Source organism: Toxorhynchites rutilus, chromosome 3 (assembly GCF_029784135.1).
Source record: "Toxorhynchites rutilus septentrionalis strain SRP chromosome 3, ASM2978413v1, whole genome shotgun sequence".
Lineage (NCBI taxonomy): Eukaryota > Metazoa > Arthropoda > Insecta > Diptera > Culicidae > Toxorhynchites > Toxorhynchites rutilus.
Genome location: NC_073746.1, coordinates 272585752 through 272605077, shown reverse-complemented (window position 1 = coordinate 272605077; position 19326 = coordinate 272585752). Strand labels below are relative to the sequence as shown.

General features: G+C 41.0%; 1 protein-coding gene across 7 annotated transcripts in view; it reads right to left on the bottom strand.

Moving 5' to 3' along the window:
• Positions 1 to 19326, bottom strand: part of LOC129780098 (dopamine D2-like receptor) — a 542669-nt gene that overhangs the window by 97477 nt on the left and 425866 nt on the right. For all 7 annotated transcript variants that reach the window (XM_055788028.1, XM_055788030.1, XM_055788031.1 and 4 more), the window contains exon 4: positions 14907 to 15016. In XM_055788028.1, coding sequence (XP_055644003.1) covers positions 14907 to 15016 — 110 coding nt within the window. The remainder of the gene's footprint in view (positions 1 to 14906; positions 15017 to 19326) is intronic.

Below are 19326 nucleotides of genomic sequence, written 5' to 3'. Positions count from 1 at the left end.
CAATGGGCGTGGGAATGAAGGCGCAGCGAGTACAAAGACGGTGTCGAGTAACTTTTTTTTTGTAAATTGTTATGAAGTTGAACTGTTTGCCATGGAGCACCATCCGGTACCACTAAGTGGCTCTAGAGCGTCTCTCACAAGTCACCTGTCGTCTATGGTGGTCTTGATCTATTTGTATTTTTTTTCGATGTGAAACTGTGGATGGTCTGCGTACACAAAATGAACGCTTGTGTCCGATGGTTATTGGCTGTCCCAACGCAGTCCACCTCTCAGGTATTATAATTAATTTGTTATTCAGAAAATTGTGTTTTTGCTATGCGCATTCATCCGAGCATACGTACACGGCCCATCCAAAAGTGACTGAATCTATCATCAACTTGAGTCTGGGGAACCTCGGGTGACCCGGATACCACTTTTTCATGCTTTTCTATGAATATTGAACTGTCCAATAACTTTTACGAAACAGTTCATATCTTGTTCACTGAAAGTTGTGACTCATTGGCAAGTTGAAAAAAATGGAACAGTGCTGAGTAATGGAATTTATGCACGGAAGAGAATATAAAGTTTGATCTCTCTGTTTGAATTTCGGTAACTTGTAAATGATAAAAAATAATAATTTTCACCTATTGTTTAATAGGAGAAAATTATTATTTTTTGTCGAAAAATATCTGTTCCAATTCGTATAATTAGCCGTTCTACATTTCTGCGGTAAGACCATAATAGACACACATAATAAGATAGTGAAGATAAAAGCGATAAACTTTTACGCACCTCACAATTAGATCACCTGTCCGTTTCACCCTAATCAACTGTCAGCTTCATTAGTATTAGCAAAAATATTCAACGGAGAATTTTTGTTATTCCAGAAGAAAGACAATGAAAAACCATTTTTAGTGAAATATTTGATCGATTTGTTTGTAAAACAGTGTAATAACTGTAATAAATTGCATTTGTGTTTTGAAAAACCTATGTTTTTTATATGATACAATCGGAATTCCTCTCAATTGAAATATTACAATATACCGAAATGAAATGAATTGAAATTATGTTGAAATTTATCTTGGAATGAGGTATATACACGGCGTTTCATAACGTTTGAACTTTTATTTATTTGTGTGATAGAAAGATGTATTTCAATAACACACACCATTCCGTACCAAAACTTGCGATAAGCTATATAATGGCGAACAACGCATGAGGAAGCTACTGAAGATCGCATAGTCATAGCCATAGTGTTGATATTTTTTGAGAAATCATCGAATTACAGATTTGTCGGTCGGTGAGACCGATCTCAAATAGGAAAGTTAAGGGGGGACCCCTGTTTGGAAGGTAGTTATTTTTTCGGATGTTAGGAATAAAGTTAAAGGTATATAACAATAACCAAAATACCCGAACATTTCACTGAAAGGTATATAACAATAACAAAAAAAAAACCCGAACATTTCACTGAAGATGTATTTTCCATTTTTTGAGTGCACGAATAATGAGTATTACACTGTTGACAGCAAGATGCGTAGATGATGTCTGAAAATCGATACCTAGCTGGTAGTATCGGTCCCGAAACAACGGGGTGTTGCAGAACGAATTCCAATGAATATTTTGAAACTTTAGGATAATACCTAAAGCGTTACATAAAGGTTTTCGGAAATTCGAAAAACTACCGGAACGGCGGCCGTTTTTGTTGAAATATTTTTTATGAAAAAATTTTGTTTAGAAGCTCATAAAAATCTAAAAAAAAATATATATAAAAAACAGCCATGTAACGCTTTAGATAGTTCATTTTTACATGTTGATAAAAAAATTTAGCCAAAAAAAAATTTTTTTTAGAAGCTCATAAAAATCGAAAAAAAATTTATCAAAAACGACTATGTAACACTTTAGATAACTTATTTTTACATGTTGATAAAAATTTCAGGCATCCTGAGAGTAGATCCTGAGATATAGATACCACCAGTTGAATGGGCAAATCGGCCGGGTTTGGTTTCGGGAAAAAACGCATTTTAAAATTCGTACAGCAATACTATATCCCTTGAGGTGATTTCGTACTTTTGTCTGCAACTTTCCAACGAAATCAAATATCGAAAAATCCTTTTAGGACAACATTTCTAATTTAAATGCGCATCTTTATCGCATTGGGCTCGCAGCAAGCAATCTATGTGATTGTGGCGATGGTTACCACGACATCCAGTATGTTGTCTGGTCGTGTATCCGGTTCCATGCTGTCCGCTCTCAGCTCTCCAGAGCATTGAGGGGACAAGGCATGCAATCGGATATCCCCGTCCGGGATATCTTTGGTAGCCGTGATCCTGATCAACAGCTCCATCTATACCTGTTCCTCAGAAACGCTGATGTCAACGTTTCATGATTTTTCCTTCGTTGTGTCCCTGTTTCATATCGCTCCTATCCGATCTATAAACTTTTGCTTAGTCGCGGCAATATATACACACACTCTTTTGCAGATACACGGGTCGAAGGTTGTGCAGTCCACTGATGATTCAACAAGAGCACTTATAGTAGTTATAGCACTTTTTTTGTTTCGGACTCTGTTGCCTCAAGCTAGCTCTACAGTGCAAAGTATTCTACGGAAGGCGATTCTGTTGCTTCCAGTTGAAAGATGAGACAATTTAGAACAATAAATAGTAGTGGAACAACTAATTAGTGGATTTTAATAACATTTTGGAAGTGAAAAACTTAAAAATTAATTATTTTTAATGTGTTATTATTAATTTTATCCTTCAAGTTTATATAAAACTAGATTGTTTCTATCAATTAAATTGAAGCTCTCTAACCACTCTACAATTTGTTCTTTGACACCCAACTTCTATCTTTCTTAATTTGGCTGCAATATCGATATAAACAATTCCTGGTCAAAAATTCAAGCAACATCTTTGAAAACCACGATTTTTGCCCCACTGTACATGCAATAGCCACCTAAATTTCACCTTAACGAAGAAAGGTTACATTTCTTCTTGAATTAAGTCATATTTGAAATATACAAAAAAAAAAAATTTTTTCCAAACTGTATATAATCGAGTCCAAAATTGTATATAATCGAATTACATATAATCGAGTCTGTATAGAATCGAGTCCGACCTGGGCGGCATTGCGCATTTCGAAACGAGTAACTCGTTTCGAGAATATTCGAACTCGCATCGAATTGGTTTTAGTATTACGTATTTTTTTCAAGTTAATATTTTCAGTGTACTAGATTTAGAGCAAAATTTGTCTCGTAGAAAAATGTAGAATTTTTGGTTCGTAAACAAAGCTAAGTCAAAGTGATCGAAACGAACAAAAATCACTCGTTGTCATCCCTGTATTACGTTTCCTTTTGAAATACCCACGCGTCTCCATTGATTCGTTATGTCAATGGAGACGCACGAGTAAAATATCAGTTTACGTGTGGTATAAACGATTCCAAGATGGCCCCGAAGACAATTGCCGATGGCGAACGCCCCGGACTCCTCAACACATCAAAAACCGATTAGAACATGGAAAAATTGGATGAAATGATCATGAATGATCGATGAATCCTTCCGTTTATTGAGGCTCACAAAGGTCCGGTGATGTTTTAACCAGATTTGGTAGACTGCTACTACATTCGAAAGGTGATTCAACTGTGGCAATAGGGTCGATTTCATTGAAAATATCCTCAACCCTCCCAGATGCCGCCAATTCCGCCCAATCGAAAAATATTGGACAATTGTCGAGCGTAAATTAAAGAAGGGTGCCTACGTGACTCGCGATGCTGCAGACAGGAGGAGATCATGGAATAAAATATCCGCTGAGGTTGACCAATAGAAAGTTCAAACTTTGATGGATTCGATGATGGGTATTGGAAGAAAAGTACGAAATTTCATTAGAACTGTAGCGGAGTATTTTTTTCGGAAAAGACCAATGTATGCTTTTTGTTATAAAAACAGACTTTAATATTATAAATAGGCTCAGTGACGATACGATGAATGCAATCTAATCATTCGTGGGAAAGCTCGAGACTTTTAGCAACTACAGGGAAACTTCGATATACCGTACCCTCGTTATAACGTATCCTCGATATAACGTCACTCGGTATAACGTACATTTTACCTCGATATAACGTACAGATTTTCAAAGTCCGAAGGAATATTTTTTTGAATATTGTTTTTCTAAAAGAACATTAAATTATTATCTGTATTTTGATACTAAAGCTTGATTTGTACTTCTAACTAATCCAGAAGTACAACTGTTTTGTGATTCCGGATTCTGAATGAATCAAATTTAAATCAACAGTACCAAGGGAAACATAATGAGAAAGTTGTTGTAGTTGTGATTGTGGCGATGGCTACCACGACATCGAGCATATTGTCTGGTCGTGTATCCGGTTCCATGCTGCTCGCTCTCAGCTCTCTAGATCACTGAGAGCAAAAGGCAGACAATCGGATATCCCCGTCCGGGATATCTTAGGTAGCCGTGATCCTGATCTTCTGCTTCATCTATACCTGTTCCTCAGAAACGCCGATGTCAACGTTTAATGATGTTTCCTTCGTTGTGTCCCTGTTTCATACCCCTCCTATCCGATCGATAAACTTTTACTTAGTCGCGGCAATACATACACACACTCTTTACAGATACACGGGCCAAAGGTTGTTGATTAGTTTATTAGATTAGATTATAGGCTGCAAGCCCGTTATCTTTCTTAAAAACTAAACATGAAAAATAAAACTCATCATAAAAACTAAACATGAAAACAGAAATAAAACACATCATCACTTATACATTTAGTTGACCTCTTAAAAATAATCGTAGTCTTCTTCGAATTTCTTCTGTTGTCATATCTATGGAAATCACTTCTTGCAGCATGTTAAACTCACGCATGAATCGAGTTGTAGGTTCGTGTTGGGTGTAATTTCTGGACCTCATAGGTGGATCAAAAATTCTCCGGCGACGAAGAGAAACGGGGCTGGTGTTAAAATTTATCCGCTCGTAGAGACACGGGCTTCTTATCCGTCCGCTCAATAGTTTACAGAAGAAAGTCATATCTGCGATTCTGTGTCTACTTTTGATAGTATCCATGTCCACTAAACAGCAGAGATCTTCGTATACTGGCAGGTGTTCTCCTCTCCATCCTAAATTCCTCAGCGCAAACTTCAGGAACTTTTTCTGGACATTTTCTAATCTTTGGATATACAGATCGTATTGCGGTCGCCACACTACACTCGCAAAGTCGAGTTTAGACCGTACAAGGCTGGTGTAGATCTTCAGAATTACATGCGGGTCAGTGAATTCTTGCCCAAAACGACGAGTGAGAGCAAATAGTTGCAGCGCTTCCTTGACTATTCGTTCTAGGTGGAGGTTAAACGTGAGGGATTGATCCATCGTCACGCCTAAGTCTCGGACATACTCTACTCGTTGTAGATCCGTACCTCCTAGCCTATAGTCGAAAGTTATCGGCTGAGCTCTCCTGGTGTAAGTAATAACGGAGCACTTGCTGGGGTTTACACTCAGTCCGTTGCTCTCGACGAATCTCCGAAAATTGACTAAATCTTGCTGAAGAAGATGGCAATCATCGATGTTTTTCACGGGCAGGAAAATCTTCACATCGTCTGCGTATATGAGCACTTTTGCGTTGGCCAAACATGATGGTAGTTTATTCATGACCATGACAAACAGAATAGGCCCCAAATGACTACCCTGCGGAACACCTGAACTAACACCGAAAGACCTGGATGCGTTGTTGTGCACTTTCACATATTGTGTTCTGCTCTCCAAATACGTCCCAATCAATTCGAACATTTTTCCGTGAATGTCGAAATCAGCCACCGCGTGCATTATGCTGCTTATTCCTACTACATCGAAAGCCTTGCTCATATCTGTGTATATACAGTCCACCTGATACCCTTTAGATATATAATCCGTGACGGTAGAGCAAAATTCGCATAGGTTCGTCACAACTGACTTTCCTTTTACGAAACCATGTTGTGCTGCTGACACACGGTCGATAATACATTCATAAAGGCGAGAGTAAACAAGTCGTTCAAATAACTTTGGTATCGCAGACTGGATTGCAACACCCCGGTAGTTTTCGACATCTGAACGTGGGCTCTTCTTATGGATTGGAGTAATGTGCGAGATTTTCCACAGTGGCGAGAAGTAGCCGGACGTAAGCGAATAATTGAATAGAGTAGTCAGGGGTTCGATAAGTTCATCCCTGATTTCTTTCAGAAGTTTTGCGGGGAGTCTATCTGGTCCTGCTGACTTCCCCGGTCCAAATCCGATAGACCTTGATTCACTTCACGGTGCGAGAGAACCAACAGGTCATCGGTCCTGTCAATCGAAGAGTTGACGATTCTCGGTTGGTCATTTTGATGAACGCTCTTGAAATACTCCGCAAAGAGCTCGGCGGTCTCTTGTCCACAAGTTGAAGATCGGTTACCGTAACTTATCACGTCCGGAATTCCCCTATTTTTTCGTCTGCTATTCACGAATTTCCAAAACGACTTCGGGTTTTCCTTTATCCCATTCTGGATCCCAGTGATGTACACTTGATACGCTTCTCTGTGTAACACTTTGAACGACCGCAGCAGCTGTTTGTAAGAAGTAACATTTTCCGGATTTCTGTTCTTATGCATTTTTCTCAACGCTTTTCGTTTGTCCTTGAGAACTCGAATAACAGCTGATGAAAACCATTCCGGGTACGGGGTTGTCGATCTCGGGTAGACCCTATTAAAAGGGGCAAACCTTGCGAAAATGGTGAACAGCACGAAATACAGCGACATAACGTTGAAGTCTACACTGTTGCATACAACTGTAGAACATTCGAGTCCGCAGTGAAAAACATCGATTGAGTTAAGAAACTCAAACATTGATGTGGCGTGCTGCCTATAACTTTCTTCATCATGTTCAAAATCAGCTGACGATATGAAGATTTCATTCCACGGAACACTCCTTAGTGCTGCTTTAACCAACGTCGCGTCCATTAAGTTGAGATTTAAGTGCCTCCTGAACTTCTCAACTTGTGCAGTCCACTGATGATTCAACAAAAGCCAAAGGTTGTACCGCTCATGACAAATCTACACGAGCTGATGATTGCGCCGGCTAGTGACCATTTTATCCTGGATTCCTCGAGAAAGACGCACCACGCTAGATATGGGGTACAGACTAGGGGGGCGTTGCTGATTAATGGTCAGCTGCATCCCAATAGGAAATATCCCGTGTCGGGCACAGGTACAGATCATTGAAGACAGCAACATCACAATTACGAAAACACTTGTAATACTAACCTCGAGCCAACCGCGAGTAATCGGTTACATATTACTAACATAGTTATAAGGCAAACATTGTCGAAATATTGAACTCCCGGCCCCGTCAGGTTGACGCCATATGAGCCTTAATAAAAATATATATTTTGGATAAAAAAAAAAATAATGAGAAAGTTTGGCATCGTCTTCTAGTTGAATTTATTCATTAGTCTTAATCAAACAGCAACACAATAAAGAAATATAAGCTACGTTTCTGAGTTCTTTATCATGCTTCGATATAACGTACAATTGGATACTTCGTACAATTTTGAAAGTGAAATGTACTTCATATCGAAGTTACCCTGTAATAGTAAACAGTTTAAGCTAAGCAAGATTATGCATAACGATAATCAAATAAATGAGTAAGTTTTTATTTATTTACTATGACTCTACATCCCATTGAGATTAGATCTGATTCACTACTCTTCTCCAATAAACCCGGTCCATGGCTGCAGTTCTCCAACTCCCGGCTGCACCGATTCTTGCCAAGTCCTGCTCCACCTGGTCCAACCACCTCGCTCGTTGGGCTCCTCTCCTTCTTGTTCCTACCGCATTAGATGCGAACACCATCTTTGCAGGGCTGCTGTCCGGCAATCTTGCAACATGCCCTGCCCATCGCACTCGTCCAGCCTTGGCGACTTTCTGGATGCTGGGTTCGCTGTAGAGTTGCGCCAGTTCGTGGTTCATCTCCTTCTTCATACTCCGTTTTCCTGTACACCACCGTATATTGTTCTGAGCACTCAGTGTTCGAAAACTCCGAGCGCTTGTGAGTCCTCTTCAAGCATCGTCCATGCTTCGTGCCCATAGAGAACAGCCGGTCGAATTAGGGATTTGTACATGGTACACTTCGTACGGGGTCGGAGCTTGTTGGACCTCAAGGATTTGCGGAGCCCATAGTAGGCACGACTTCCATTGACAATGCGTCTTCGAATTTCACGGTTGTTGTTGTTGTCAGTTGTTGTCAACGAGCCAAGGTAGACAAATTCCTCCACCACCTCGAGCTCGTCGCCGTCGATCACGACACCACTACCAAGAAGAACTCTGTTGCGATCAGTCCCTCCAGCTAGCATGTATTTAGTCTTAGACGCATTGATCCCAAGCCCAATCAGCCCTGCTTCGTGTTTCAGTCGGGTATACAAGTCGGCAACCGTCGCATGTGTTCTTCCGATTATGTCCACGTTGTTGGCGAAGCAGATGAGCTGATGAGATGAGCTAGACTTGTTGAAAATCGTGCCCCGTATGTTGAAGCTCGCTCTCCGCCACCTCTCAATGCCAAATCGAAGAGCAGACAGGAGAGTCCATCGCATTGTCGAAGTCTCCTGTGAGTTTCAAATGATTCCGACAGCTCACCTGAGATCCGCACACTGCACCGCACACCGTTCATCGTTGCCTGAATCAGTCTTGTCAGCTTTCGGGGGAAACCGTGTTCGTCCATGATCCTCCATAGCTGTCGTCGGTCGATTGTATTATATGTGGCCTTGAAGTCGACGAAGATATGGCGTGTAGGGACCTGATACTCGCGGCCCTTTTGGAGGATCTGCCGCAGTGTAAAAATCTGGTCCATCGTCGAGCAACCGGGCATGAATCCGGCCTGATAACTTCCCACAAATCTACTTACTATTGGCGATAGACGGCGGAAGAGGATTTGAGACAAAATTTTGTAGGCACCATTCAGGATTGTGATGGCACGATAGTTCCCACAATCCAACTTGTCGCCTTTTTTATAGATGGGGCAGATTACCCCATCCTTCCACTCCTCCGGCAGCTGTTCTGTGTCCCAGATCCTGACTACCAACCGGTGCATACACTCTACAAGTTTTCTCGGACCTCCCTTGAAGAGCTCCGCTACGAGGCCATCCTTACCAGCTGCTTTGTGGTTCTTGAGCTGATTAATGGCCTCCGTAACTTCACCCATCGTCGGGGATGGTACGTCGTCATTGTTCATTGCACCGGTGTAGTCCTCCTCAACGCCGTCTTGGTCTCCTATCTGCGCGCTGTTCATGTGTTCATCGTAGTGCTGCCTTCACCTTTCGATCACCTCGCGTTCGTCCGTCATGATGCCTCCTTCCTTGTTTCTGCACATTTCGGTCCGCGGCACAAAGCCTTTGTGCGAGGCGTTTAGTTTCTTGATGAACTTCCGCGATTCCCGAAAACGATAAAGCAGCTCCATCTCCTCACACTCTTTCTCTTCCAGGCGGCGCTTTTTTCCCGAAAGAGATGTGTTTGCTGTCTTCGCTTCAGTTTGTATCGTTCCACGTTTTGTCGAGACGCTCGTTGCAGCATGGCCGCGCGTGCTGCATTCTTCTCGTTCAGGAGCGCTCGGCACTCGTCGTCAAACCATTCGTTCCGTTGTCCTCGTTGTTCATACTCGATGACGGACTCTGCTGTGTTGCTAATTGCTGCTTTTAAGGTGTTCCAGCATTCATCGAGGGGAATAGCATCCAGTTCATCTACCCCCGGTAACGCAGCTTCAAGACACTGCGAGTATGTTGCAGCAATGTTCGGCTCCTGTAGTCGTCGCAGGTGATACCGTGGTGAGCGCTGGTGTCTTATGTTATTGACGACTGACAGTTTAGAACGAAGTTTGACCATCACCAGGTAGTGATCTGAATCGATGTTAGCGCCACGATAGGTTCTGACGTCGATGATATCTGAGAAGTGCCGACCGTCGATCAAAACGTGGTCAATTTGTGTTTCTGTTTGTTGTGGTGATCTCCAGGTGTAACGGTATTGGAGTCTGTGTTGGAAGAAGGTGCTACGCATGGCCATCTTCTTGGAGGCAGCGAAGTCGATACGTCTTGGGCCGTTTTCGTTGGTTCGCTAATGGCCGCTGAACCTACCAATTACCGGTCTGAACTCCTCCTCTTGGCCGACCTGAGCGTTCAAATCACCGATGACGATTTTGATGTCGTGTTTTGGGCAGCGATCGTATTCACGCTCTAGCTGCGCGTAGAATTCTTCTTTATCGTCATCGGTGCTAGCTAGATGGGGGCTGAGGACGTTGATAATGCTGATATTGAAGAAGTGGCCTCTCATTCTCAATATGCACATTCTTTCATTGATCGGCCACCCGTTTTTGCATCTCCCCTATCACGATGAAAGCTGTACTCAGCTCGTGTGTGTTGCCGCTGCTCTGATAAATGGTATACCCACAATGGAACGATCGCACCATCGAACCTTTCCAGCACACCTCCTGCAGCGCTACGATGTTGAAATTACGGGCTCTCAATATTTCCGAAAGAATTCGGGTACTCGCAAGAAAATTGAGATACTTGCAGTCCCATGTTCCGAGTATCCAATCTCTAGTCCGTGTTCTTTGCGTGGGTCTAGTCCGATTGTCCTGTCTCGAATTTATTTGTGAATTTTCCTGTGCGTTTTATTTTTACGGATGGCTTGCAGGGCCTGCACCAACCCCCTGTCTCGCCGGAGGACCGTCGTGCACAGTTCTTTTTAGAGTCCCCGCTGGCACGAAGACAGTGATCAGCCGCCCCTAACATGGAGATCAGACGCTGTTTTGAGCCGCACCATGGACAGACGCTCGGATAGGCCCCCTTCCCTGTCAGCATACGATCAAGATCCCACCGGGGTTGGTTACCCGATCTTCACTATGGCTACTCGTACCCCAGCCGGCACCACGGGGTGGTAGGGATAGGAGTTACTGGACAGGAAGCAAAGGACCACGAATGGGGTCTATTTTATGCCTGCAGGTACGCTTAGTCCAGTCATTTACCAAATGAGTCAGTTGGGGCTATTAGCATAACAAATATTACTGTTACCCTTCTAGTGCAGATGAAATTGTGCTTACACTGCACAATGGTCCAAGAAGTGCATTTAAGTGGAAATTAGCAACTAGAGCTAGACAGTTATTCTCTAGATGATCTAGAAGATTCTCTTTTTGATGAAATGAAAAATCTAACTTTCTTATCTTTATAGATAGGGGATAGGGGTAATAGTTCAACAATGTTCACATTATTCATTATTACAGTTACCTTTTGTATGATTAATGGATTTTTTTTGTTTTTGGTATGAACAAAATCAGTTTTTTTTTATCTCATATTTTTATTTTTATTAGGCTCATTTAGCAATTCAGCTGTAACAGAGCCGAATTTATCATGTACATTTTTCTCATGTTGTGTATTACACATTAGCCATTTTTAAGCGTAAGATTATTCCTATCTTATCGATACACATTTTATCTATTACACAGTAGACGTTTAGGCGTTAAAGTATTCCTATTCTATCGATGCACAACCCATATCACCTTTTTTCGGCGTAGGATTATTCCTATCAGTGCCACCAATTATCAAAATTTATTCACGAATGAAGGAATTAGCTTTTTCCCAGTATCGGATGAATTCTCTTCTGTTGAAACTCAACACCATATCTGTCATGATGAGTATAACACAAGAGTCGAGACGCATGAGCTTTGTCAGGTATATTGATCGAAAACAGCATGAACGAATTTCGAAAAGCCTGCATTCACGTCCATTACTGTCAATTATTTCAGGTGATTATCACGAACGTTAAGTTGATCTTCATCGCTTGCAGTGAATTTTTTATTGAAAACGTGTCACCCACTGCACATATAAATGGTGGTGTATGTCATTTCCGGGCAATCGTGAGTAGATTCATAAAACGTTGCAAGAGTTATTCTATACATTCTATTGCCGAACTCGCAAAAAACAAGAATTTTGTGTGATGGAATGCCATCCTTTACCATTAATCGATTTTACTCTCAATTGGTGACGTTGAATTTTATGCTTTGATTTTCACTAACACACAATGATCTTCTTTTTCGACCTTACGAATACCATGACGAAAAGGAAGGTGCAAATGAAAAATGAACTTCATGGCAAGCTGATGTTGATGTTCATTCCACTGGGGTTCATTGACAGTGTTGTTCCATATTTATCGACTCTCGCTTGAGCAGTAGGTTATCAATACAAGGAAGGCAGCAATTCGCTGAATTTGAATGTCGTGAACGTGAATATTTTCAGCATTGATTGCTATTGTAGGAATGTTCACAGTTGGGCTATATACACAGCGTGACTGTTGATATGAGGGTTTCATTGTTATGTTACAAATAGCACTAATTACCGATGCAGCAGACCGTAATGTGAGCGGTAAGGGATACATGATAATTGTTGTGTGGACATAGTAGCTAGAATAACACACTAAGATGGTCAGTTGAGGGGCCCTGAGTTATGAGCTCATGATCGTTCGCTTAGTAGCGGACACGCAACCAATTAGGCTACGAAGACCTTTAAACAAAATTAGTTGTTTATTGAAATTTTTAATATTTTGCCAGAAAATCCTTTTCAAATTGTAACCTCAAATGTCCAACAATATTCTTCAACTAACGTGTTACACTGGGTTTGTGTGATGCGGGTGCGTTTTGTTTGTAACATAGGATTTTGTTTTGTTTCGTCTATAGGTTGCTTTTTTTTCTATTCCATTCAGATTCTCATCACCCGCAACAGATTTTAAAAATGAAATCTTTAAAAAGTTGTGCTTCGCATCTAGAAACAATTACTTCTGGAGATGTATGTTTCTTCTCCATAAGAGGATGATTATTTGTTAGTTTTCTTCCTTCATATCACAATATTGTGTGGGCATTTTATTACCTACACAAAAAATACTAGATTATGAAAAATCTTGAAGTGAAGTAACTTTGGAATTATTTCTTGTTGCATGTAAAGAAATTTCAACGAGGCTTTAGCAGCTAGCAATGTGATCTTTGGAATAGTCGATAAAATAAAGTTACTATGCCAGAAATGGTTAAAAATCTACACAGTAGTTCATATGATCATTGACCGTAAATGAAGCAGCTTTGATCACTGAAGGAAAAAGTACACCAACTTGAGGAATAAAGCTATATTTCCTAAAAGTATAGTATATTTTTTGTAAGCTCCAACTCAAATGGCACCCTCGTAGCTGATTATCGTTTGTTTGGTATGATCGTCGTGATCCCGTCATCCAAGTAAAATATGGCCTAAGAAAATTGAACAGAAAAAAAATTCACTCCGCCAAACAGCACAATTCATCGGCTTCGATATTAATTATTCAATGCGTCGATAAATTATGACCCGTTGGAGTGGTTTTCCTCGTAGTCATTTGCCATTAATCACGAATATTCACCAATCAAAACAGGAACCAAACTCCTCGCCCCTCTCCTCTCGCTTCTGAAGCCCTACTTTCGACTACCTTCACATCCAAAACCATTTCGCCATTGATACAGCTACCGGTTACCGAATATTTGTTTGAATTGAAATCTTTGTTTTCATATCCTGCCGCACGCACTCTTCCGCCCCACTTCTGGACTTTGCCACAAGGCACCAACGCGATAGTGGCTCCTATTCCGGCCTGTACCTCCAGGGTACGGAAAATGGTACGAGTATACACATTTATAGCAGGTTTTGGTGAATTTTGCTGAAATTGGGTCGTCATGCTCCAATGGGCTGCTGAATTGAGTGGGCGGGGAGTCGTCATCGTCTCCGTAGTCGCTAGTAGAAGAGTTAGGCTACGGAAGCAGACAAAATTACCAAACGATTGCGATCGAAATGAGATTTAATCGGTTCGAAATTGAATATTTCCCGGGCCATCATGAGGGGGAAAAATGTACGTAACAACAGCAACGGGAACAATGACAGGCCGAGTTGTGGGGATTCGTATCGCCTGCCTTCTATCCAGCGTCTGTCGATCGTGATTTAAATGGTGCGTTTAATTAATATACGGAGAAATGCTATTATCGGAACGATAGGATCGATGGGAACTGGAAGGGAATGGGAGCGTACAATACACAATTTTCCTAATTATTCGACGACATCTCCCGAAAGTCGCGAGCTAACGACTAGAAATCAGTATTGGTTTAGTAAATTCGCAAGCAGTTTTATTGTAGCTTTTCTCCCCCGATAGGACATCGATTTCCGGCTGATAGAATCTATTTTAGCACAAAGACATATCATTAGAAGGGTGCAACATCTGAATACCCTTCTGGAAAACCGACTAGAAGCAACATGTTTCCGGTGCTTTCGAATATGTATGAGGAAGCAATAACGCTTTCGAAGGCGAAAGGGAATTGGTGAAGAATATGCAGCCTTGGAAACGATGCTGGAGCGTCGATTTTGATTTCCCTCGCATCTCTTAAGTCCCATTGCAAGCGCCCAACGCTTCAGGAGTAGTTTCACATGGAATTTTGATTTCAGCGCATTTGACATACGATTGTGATAGCTGTTGCTGGATTCCCTACGATACGACAGATTCCCCTTTTCAACCCATTGTTAGATCATGTTTATGTTCGAGGAACGGAATGCAATCAAATTAAGTGGAAAGAAAAGTTTTCTGAAGAGCTCCATCCGACAGATGAGTTAAAGTGCATTTATTTTCAAACATTTGTTTTGATTTCCAAAATGCATCCAATGCGTTCATTCGAGCATGTTATTGCCGCAGGCAATGGAGAACTATTTGAACGCTTGACTGGGTTGTAAAAGTCAATATTTTGCCAACCGAGAATAACAGGGAACCGTTTTTTTTGTGCATTCGAAACAATTCGGAGAAGGACAATAATATAAAGTTCGACTACACACAAACACAGACACGAAAAATGTAACAATGTTTTCAAAACGCACTTACCTGTCTATTGATATTGCGACTAAGTTAAATATAGACGACGTTGAGCATATCACATCCATTGCTATGTAGAAATCACAAACGAAATTTGGCAACGTCCACGCACCGTTCACCTGTTGGGAGAAAGAAACAATGGTTACCGATTATGCAATTGGAAACTTTTGAAAACATATTTATAATCAGTGCTTCTGTGTCGCTTGGAATATTGAGGGTGCGGTTTTTCATCCTCCAACCAAAAAAATTATTCCACACAAAATTAACTGGTCGCTATCCCACCCCCTTCAATTTTTAAATGTTGAATAAACGGTGCCAGTTAGCTAGAAATACAATTTTATCTATCACTCGCTGACTCGGCAAACGTTGTTCTGCCATATAAATTTCTTGTAGCGAATATTTTGGCTGTTCGATAAAAAATAACTAATGTATTGTAAATGTGTTTCAATGTTTTAACAATCTATAAAATTAATCGATTGTGATCGATGAAGGATAGATTCCACGTGGATATCGAGCAGATATGAGCAGATATCTTGCCTTAGCACAAAATAAACATCAAATTAATTAATCCGTATTCGTGGAGAAATTTACTCTCTATCAGATAAGCAAATATGAAAGCAATTGAATAGATTGCTATAATTTGAATGAAAATCATTACTCGATGTTGTTTAAATACTTAGAAGACAGTCCTAACTTAACGTTTCTTCTATAAAGCTTCCATGATATCAAATCATTGCCATAGACAATTTTCGTTCACAACTTGCAGAGAATGTGTTATCTTGTTACACAGAACACATATTAGAGACACACACAGATTTAAGTATACAAGAGAATAGTTGATCAGTAGATGGATCTGGAATTTCCGAGGAAATTACTCTATCTTTTTTATTTGGTCGCCTAACCAAACTGAACATCATTATTATTATATAGAGTTATGGCACTTCTTAGCATTGAGCTGGAATATTCACCTACCTCCGGGCTTCTTGAATGCCAAAGGGGGTTATTATTATTATATAGAGTTATGGCACTTCTCAGCATTGAGCTGGAATATTCACCTACCCCCGGGCTTCTTAAATGCCAAAGGGGGATTAGGCTCTGTGGTATCTTTTTTTTTTTCTTTTTTTCTCTTTATAATAGTGTCTGCACAATCATCGTGTTCTAATTATGGTGATTCAGGAACCGTCGCACTATGTTACACGTTCCAAGAATCACCGCTTTCTGCATAACCGCAAGCTGCTCTGTTACTTGCAGCTCCTCCAATGACTGCGTGAGAGAGTGTGGAACTAAACCAGTAGCAGAGATCACTACTGGTATAATACGGATGCCTTTCAAATGCCACATTTGTTTTAGTTCTTCTGCCAAGTCGTGATACTTGGTTATCTTGGCAGCAAACGTAGATTGTAGATTGTGGTCTAACGGTACTGCAATGTCTATTATCAGCACTTCTTTCTTATTTTTATCGTAGACCACAATATCAGGGCGATTAGCTGGTATTCGGACATCCGTAATAATCTCGCGATCCCAGTACAACTTGTAGCAGCTATTTTCCAAAACCGGATCCGGAATATACTTGTAGTAGGGTACCAACTGATTTACCAAGTTGCGTTTTGATGCTAGCTGTTGATGAACAATCTTGGCAACCGAGTTGTGACGATTGAGATAAGCTGATTCGGCTAGCGCTCCACAGCCGGCTATGACGTGTTCTATCGTCTCTCCTACTTTATTGCACTTTCTGCAACAGTCAACAACGTTTTCGTGCAAGATGTACTTCCGGTAGTTTTTGGTCGCTATTATCCGGTCCTGGATGGCTACCATAAACCCTTCTGTTTCAGAAGGGTTTATGGTAGCCATCCACAGCCGGCTGTGGGGCTAGCGCTCCACAGCCGGCTATGACGTGTTCAATCGTCTCTCCTACTTTATTGCACTTTCTGCAACAGTCAACAACGTTTTCGTGCAAGATGTACTTCCGGTAGTTTTTAGTCGCTATTATCCGGTCCTGGATAATTCCGTAATAATAATAATAATAATTATTATTATTATTATTAATGTTCCGGCCCAACCTAGTCGCACATATCTTAAACTTAAACTACGTTCACAATTCGATTTTGAAAAACATTTTTAATCATATTAAAGTCGAAACTGCTACTAACATTGTTGAATGCCCTTAGGCAGCTGCTGAATGGGCTGTTGAACCTGTAACTTGTTCGATGTCTAGGAACGAAAATTAAAGGCAATTGTCTAAGTTGACGTTGAGAAACGTAAAACGAAACTTTTTCAAGTAAGTCCGGACAATCGATGTTGTTTTTCAAAAGTTCGAACATGAACAGCCATATGAACACAATATGAACAGAATATGAAAATATAGAACAGAATAGAACAGAATATGAACACGTGCGTATAAGGTAATCCTCGCTTTTGTCATTCAACCGAATACATGTTGGACGGGATACGTATAATTTTGTAATGGAGCTCATTAAAGACTTCATTTCTTTTGTTTGAACACACGTGCTGTCGTTTGAATAAGGCTGTGTCGGTGTTGCTCATGATAGCGTCTCGCAAGTGAATTTAATATGTTGATTGTGTTGAATCGCAGTCGTTCTCTCTCTACCTTTGCGTATATTTTGACTATAACGGGTGTTAAATAAAAAATGAGATTTTTTTTCAATACCTCTCAGTAACTCAAATAAAGAGCGTAAAATTTTCTTTCTCCAAGAAAATTGCTCTTTGGGCTCCCTAGAAACAGTAGGCGTGTTTGGTTTTGCTAGTTTGAATTTAGTCAAAGCAAAGATGGCGTCCGAAACAGCACGTGCTCCGCGAACGCATTTTACGGTTCTACGAAACGCATTTCCAGCAAGGAAAAAAGTTCACGGTGGCACATTTTAAGGAAGAAAATGTACCTGTCAGTACGGTATATCGTATCCTGGGTTCCCTGAACGTAGAGCGGAAAGTCGGAAGTGGTCGTTCGGTGACGATAATGACGAAGCAGAGGAAGACATCGTTAAAGAAGCTGTTCGACAACAAGGACGCAACCAGCCTGCGTGACGCCGGTCGGAAATATGGCTGCTCCCACGTATTGATCCATCGGACCCTCAAGATGGAAGGAATCGTCTGCAGGAAGAAGACGAGGTCGCCGGAGTACACGGAGGAGCAGATTGAGACGGTTAAATCACAGTATCGGTGGATGACCAAAAAATACCGCGGGACGTTTTTCGTTCTGGACGACGAAAGCTATTTTCCGCTGTCCAAAACGCATATTCCAGGAAATGATAATTACTACTCCAGCGACAAGTCATCCACACCGCCTGAAGTGAAATACAAGTGCAAGCACAAGTTCGAAAAAAAAGTTATGTTGTACATCGCCATTTCCGACCGGGGCATTTCAAAGCCTTGGTTTAAGCCGGACGGTCTGGCAATCAACCAACAAATCTATCGAGAAGAGTGCCTCGATAAAATCCTGCAGCCGTTCCTGAACGAGCATCACGCGGATGGGAAGTACGTCTTCTGGCCGGACAAGGCGTCTTCCCATTACGCCAAGAAGACGCTGACGTATCTTGAGGAGAAAAAGATACCGTTCGTGCCGAAAGATCGTAACCCAACAAACTTGCCCCAATGCCGCCCAATAGAGGATTTTTTGGTCCTCGAAAATCTAAAAGTAAAGGAAATTTGGAAGATCGAAAATGTTTTTTTGATGCCTAAGTGAACGTCAAAAGCAAACAATAATGAGTAGTGCTGTTATATTTTTGCCTTCTATATTATAATTAAAAAGTAAATCTAATATAAACTGACAGTGAAACCAAGATAATCTAAAGAATCAATAGTGATATTAATTTCACAGTTATATCATCAGGGCATTAAGCATTTCAAGATATTATTACAAAGTGTCCGAAATATGATTCAGAACGGTATCTATTATGATTGATTCTCTTCATCGTCATTCTCTGCCGTTAATTACTCATCGGTTAAAGCGTTTCCTGATCTGTGCGATGTTCAGGAGTGTAGGGGGGAACCTCGTTAATCAAACTATGTGGCAAAACTGGCGCAAAGTCTGTCTGCAAGGTCGTGGTAATTGGAAGCGAAAGCCAATAAAGAGAATCGATCAAAACAGATAGGTCATATTGAAAAGCTAAGCGTGAATTAGTTCACTTGATCAAAACAATCAAGTTATTTATGAGTTTTTGGGAGAAAAATAAAGAAACCCTTTGAAGAACCGTAGTTTTACCCATGAAATATTCATCTACTTTACCAACTAAATGATGTAAGGGTGAAGGTAGTTTTCTGACATTTGACATTGACAAAATTCATTCCTTGTCGACAGCTTCGAGCAGTCATGTTTTGTGTACGATCCCGTTAGCGTGATCGGCTACCGTTAGTGCATTTATTTTTTCCGCATTGGTGGTTGTTAGTGCTGCTGGTTCCGTCCTCCCTGACT